Here is a 5,773-nt window from a genome sequence, read left to right as displayed (position 1 = left end):
GGAAGTAGAAAACAAGAACATCTGAACTTCCAAACTTCATTCTTAAAAAAAAAATTTAAATGTTATTTGAAGTTCAGAGCGTATAAACGTCAGATGAATAAGCGGGGATGCAGCCCCTACAACGCCTTTCCCCCTTCCTAGGGCATATTATAGGATTTGGGTGGAGGCTAGGTTGAGTGAATTCAATATTTCTTTTAGTTTCCTAGAAACTTTAAAATTTTGAAGAAAATATGCTCACACCCAACCCAACACCCACCTTGAATCGGTGCAGGGAACTAACTTAAAAATTTTATCTGTTGTGCTTAATAATTCTACTTCTCCGTTATATTCCATCATTTATGGTGGGAAATAAGTTTATCCAAATGTGTGTCAAAATATTTCTCCCTTCAACTTGAAGAACAAAAATACATTTAGGAAATTCAAAATAAATAAAATTGAGTTATATACTTACTCGTAGTAACATAAGTAGATTCAATTTAATTCCAATGTTCAAATGCGAAGCGGAAAAAAATTTTTCTAACCCGAATTTTAATGCGATGCGCGAATTTTTAATTTTCACACCTCAAAATTGATCCTCACGTGGGCAAAAATTTTTTCCGCTTCGCATTAAAATTCGGGTTAGAAAATTTTTTTTCCGCTTCGCATTTGAACATTGGAATTAAATTGAATCTACTTATGTTACTACGAGTAAGTATATAATTCAATTTTATTTATTTTGAATTTCCTAAATGTATTCTTGATTTTACTTATTTCTTAAAAGTTTGTACTAGAAAAAAAAGAAAGCAAAAACTTTGTGAAGACTCGCGATTTCCCATTTTCATTTTTCAGTGCAGACTTTTGTAAAAAAATATGTGCCAAAGACACCTCATCTAATAAGATACAGTACTAAAAAGAAAAATTATTTTCCACCTCCCACTTCACCCAAAAATGAATTTATTATTTCTATTTCGAATGGGGTCTTATTTCTATATTGCAACTGAAATAAGGCCCGTCGGGCGTTATTTCGGTTTTTCCATGGAAATAAAGCCGCATTTCAAATGGGGTCTTATTTCGTAGGGCGTTATTTCACGTCACCGAGGACAGCTTTTGTCCAATGCATCGCGTAGAATTCCTGTGAATTCCTCTGTCAGTTTATCAAGACTATTTGTGTCTAGGTTATTGTCATTGTTTAAGTGACTAATGTTTTTTACTAATTCCCTATTGAAGACATGCCAATCGGTACGCCTATTATTCCTAAAAGGTTTAATGTGCCGGGCAGCATCAGGGACGTAGAATTCTATTAAGCGATGGTCGGAAAAAGAGATTTCATCTAAAACCTTCCATTGTTCTAATTGGCAAGTATCTGAATTACTCGTCAAGGTGATATCAAGAACTTCTTCCCGTGTTTTTGTAACAAAAGTTGGGGTGTTGCCTCTATTAGCTACGAGCAAGTTTTTCTCGATAATAAATTCAAAAAGGGACTCGCCCCTTGTATTAGTATCAGTGCTACCCCATTGCATATGGTGTGAGTTAGAATCACAACCTAAAATAATATCAAATTTATTCTTACTTGCAAAAGATACCAACGTTTCAGTGATATCTGCTGGTGGTCCTTCTGTACCGTCATACGGCATATAAGTAGACGAGAGGATGAGCATTGGGAGCCCATCTCGCTCCAACCTTACCGTGGTCTGGTCAGTGTTGCTGTAAGTAGTTAGAAGAAAAAGATTAAACTGTTTCTTAGCTACTATGCATGTTCTAGGGTTACTATTTTGACTGTCAAGATTTGACTTGTACAGCTGTAGTTCTTTAGATTGTAGACCCTTGATATTCCCTCTTACAACCCAGGGTTCCTGTATCAGGGCTACGTCGTATTGTCTACTCTCCATGAGGTAGACAAGGTTAGCGGTTGCGGCTTTACTATGATGAAGATTGATTTGTAAGATTTTCAATTCCATTTATATAATAAAGTTTAAGTTCATCGCTTTACTAACCTGTTTTCTATCGTTGCACCTAGTGATTCCAACGCGTACCTTGAAGTCAGCCTTCCTCAGGAGTGGTAAAGATTTGTGGCTCAATCTTACCACCACTTCGGTGCCATCAATTGTTCTTTCATTCTTGACCACTTCCCACTCTTTGCTCAAGAGATCACTATTCAAAGATAGGATGTATCTCTCAAGCCGTTCGCTGGGAAGGGTCGGGCCTTTGACCAACAGCTTACCAAGAGGTCTGTTGAGATCTTTTATCTCCTTTACGTCAATGAGACGTGATTCGGCGCCTTGCCATGGAGCTGACGTTTTTCGTATGAACTCCCGGAGCCATTCGAGAGTCACGTCGTTCTCACAGTCCATCACCTTGAAACCGTGGACAGTCTTAAGGTTACCGAAGAGTGGAACTGTCCAGCTCTTGACGATAGCCTCATTGACTTCTTCCAGGATTCTTAGTTCAAGGAGATGCCATTCATCCTCAGTCAGCTTGCGTGTGGGCTTACCATAGTCAGCTATAGCGACTTGGTGGCCTTTTGCGCTAGCCCGGGAGGTCTTGAACTTCTTCTTCGTCTTGTTAGGCGAAGAGTTGGTTGGTGAATCAGTTTCATTCCTGGTTCTTTTGGAGGAGCTAGGTGCGTCTTCGATTCCTTGCTCTGCCGCTGCACGCAAACGCTGTTGAGATTTGTCCAGTGCGATTCGCTCTTTTGCCGTAAGGGACTCTGGAGTCCTTTTGGCAAAGCGACGGACAATCTTTTCAGCGTTGCGATTCTGACGGCGGTGTAACTCCATTTCGCTGATCGCTTTAGCCTTTCGCTGTCTGGTCCTTTTGTTGATGACCGTGGCTAGGCTGTTTACCGTGTTGTTCGTCAGGTCTACGGGTTCAGATTCAGTGGAGGTGTTTTGGACAACCTGTGGGCAGTGGCCTACCAAGTTGTCCTCGCACCCCCCTTTATCCTTAACCGTAGTGCTGAACGTGCAGTATTCGGGTTTGGATTCCATGGAAGTGTTTTGGATAACCTGTGGGCTTTGGCCTACCAAATTATCCTTGCACCCCATATTGTCCTTACCCTTGGTGTTGAGAGTGCGGTTTGCGGGTTTAGATTCCGAGGAAGTGTTTTGGATATCCTGTGGGCATTGGCCTACCAAGTTATCCTTGCACCCCCTCTTATCCTTACCCTCGTCAGTTGAGTCTTTCTCACCCGCTTGGTCAATCGTACCACTAGGTGTTACGATTGTTTTGGCTGATGAGATGCTCGGCACAACGACGTGTGTCCGCATCAGACCCTCTTTGGACGATAGCCCGTCTGCCAATAACGGAGTCTTGGCACTAGACGTCGACGGGATTTTCCCCTTCCCTTGTTTTGAAACATGGGGAGTAGGAGGTCCCATCTCGGTCTTCTTGCTCGGACCTTTAGAAGAGGGGGGGTTTGGAGTAAGACTTGCTTTCCCCAACCCCTCCCTGTCCATAAAGGCCCGAGCGTTGTGTAGCCTGATCCTTTCTTTATCGGACATCTGGCCCCAGTCCAGTGTGCCCAGCCTTTGGATCGTCCTTTTGCAGTTTGAGATTCTGCTCCGCCTGGACGAATTCGAAAAATTGGAGCTCGCGATTGAGGAGAACTCACTGACGTCATCGTCGACGTCAATCGCGCTAGCTCCATCTTCCATGTCGAGTTTCGCAAAAGGATGGAGGAGATTGTACTCTTCCTCTTCGGTTAGCTCGTGATTGCTTGTGTTTGCTTTGTTGTTCATTTTAAATTCTTCGCGCTGCTTGTTTTTGATGTAGGTATCTTGGAAAAAATAAAAAGAAAAGAAAACAAAAAAGGAAAAAAGAAAAAGAATAAAGAAAAGGATTTAGATACATAAGCAGGAAAATAATAAATAAAAAGTAAATATGGGACAATTTTGTCACTGGCGACTTCTCCTCACGATATTGAGACCGTGAAGCAAAGCCGAAGCCGGTAGCCGTGACTTCTACCGACAGTTTAGCGTATATCCCCGCTATGGTTTTGTTCATTTTTGTTAAATCTTCCATATTTCATAGGGGTGGGCCTCTCTTAGTTTGCCCAAACCCTAGCCGGTAGTTGGGAAACTGCTCGAGAGCTAGAAACCGTGACTAGCCCGCTTGAGGTTCGAGCGTAAGCCCCCTTACCAATATCAAGGTGGAGACCCGACGAGGGGGTTAATATTCCATAAAGAAACCTTTATGTATCTGAACACACAAGTGTAAGTGTTTTAGTTGAAAAAAGGCTATGTAACAATCTAGGGGAATGGGGCCCCCAATAAAACTTTTGGATAAAAGGCCTCCAAGTGGCTAGCTACGCCACTGCTATGTGTAATGTGTTACACACTGTGTATTTCACATTTATTCACGAATACAAAAGAAATTACAACAAGAAATAAACAAATGAGTTTCGGCTTTTGGGGGGTAAAACGTACGAATGTTTCGGATCTCCTTCTGGGTATCTCTGGTTTCACCTATTCAAAAATGACGTGCGTCATTTTTCAAAAATTATCCGCGTCACTCGCAAGTGATTTGATTTTTTTTTTCTAGAACATGGTTTTTTTCTTCAATCCTCTTGTTAGTTAAGTATAAAGTTATTTATTGTTTTCATTAATCAACTTAAACAATGACAATTTTGTTTCAAATTTAGTTTCAGTCATTTGTTGCAATTCTTAACAGAATCCTGAATGACGGAATATTAGTTGTGTACGTCCAACAATGGTGAATGAATTGTGAATGAGAACAGAAATGTCTAGATATATATGTATGAGGATGAGGAACATATTGATTTCCCTAATACCATTAAAAATATCTTTTCTGCATTCATGTTAACTTGCACCATTGTTTGTGATGTAAATTTGGCAATTTATATGCGCATTTAAATAATAAAATTAGAAATTAGCTTTTATGAATGTAAAATGTGTAGGTATTTACTAAAGAAATTATCGATTACAATTGGGTATTTGTTGTTTGAACATATTGTGATGTTTTTTTTATTTAGAAAAATATTGGGAAAATATTAGCTATGTATCAGGATAATACGAAGAACTTTAGCTTTTAATCGTGAAGAATTTTAAACTTGAGGGCTAGACTGTTTTTTACGAGTAAATACATAATTATGTAATTACAAAAATTTGGGTGGTCTAAGCCAGTGTTTTTCAAACTTTTTGAGTTCGCGACCCCCTTGAGACGAAAAATATTTTGGCGAACCCCTCACACTATAATATGTTAGTATAGGTATTTTTAAATAGCTGTTTACAATGTAATGTACCCAGGGGCGTACGTTGAGTTGTCGGGGCCCCGGGCCAAGACTAAATTTTTGGTGCCCCTTTGCTATAGAAAATAGGAACAAATAAAAAAGTACATATACGCCCACTTATTTATTTTGGGGCCCCTGATATACCTATCATTTGTTGGTCACTTAAATTATGTAAGTAATATTTGTTGGGGCCCCAAGATAATATATAATTTTTCTTTCAAAAAAGCAATTTATTTTTTTTGGGACCCCTGAGGTAATACTTTTTTTTAGATGAAATAATATGTGGCTGGCTACCAATTCCCTGAAAAATATAATAATTTGTCTCTTGTGTCCGAAATGATTCATGTCAGGTATCTATAACCAGTTGCCTTCTCTGCATTGTCTCCTTACGGGGCCCTGGCGTATTGGGGGCCCCGGGGCATCGCCCCACTTGCCCCAATGGTGTGTACGCCCTTGAATGTACCCCTTCAAAACTCGGTCTAGTTACATAAGATATTTCTTATTTGCGAAAAAAATGTTCCCGTGTTGCCCCCTCCAAGCCTTCAA

The 5,773-nt window shown here is 40.0% G+C and overlaps 1 protein-coding gene across 1 annotated transcript; it reads right to left on the bottom strand.

Moving 5' to 3' along the window:
• Positions 1-1,070: 1,070 nt before the first annotated feature.
• On the bottom strand, positions 1,071-1,937 carry LOC129915175 (uncharacterized). Its single transcript, XM_055994646.1, has one exon. The coding sequence runs from the start codon at positions 1,935-1,937 to the stop codon at positions 1,071-1,073; it is 867 nt and encodes a 288-aa protein (XP_055850621.1).
• Positions 1,938-5,773: the final 3,836 nt, after the last annotated feature.

This window comes from Episyrphus balteatus, chromosome 3, assembly GCF_945859705.1.
Source record: "Episyrphus balteatus chromosome 3, idEpiBalt1.1, whole genome shotgun sequence".
Lineage (NCBI taxonomy): Eukaryota > Metazoa > Arthropoda > Insecta > Diptera > Syrphidae > Episyrphus > Episyrphus balteatus.
Note: the sequence above shows the minus strand (reverse complement) of the source record. Positions and strands in the feature narration are given on the sequence as shown.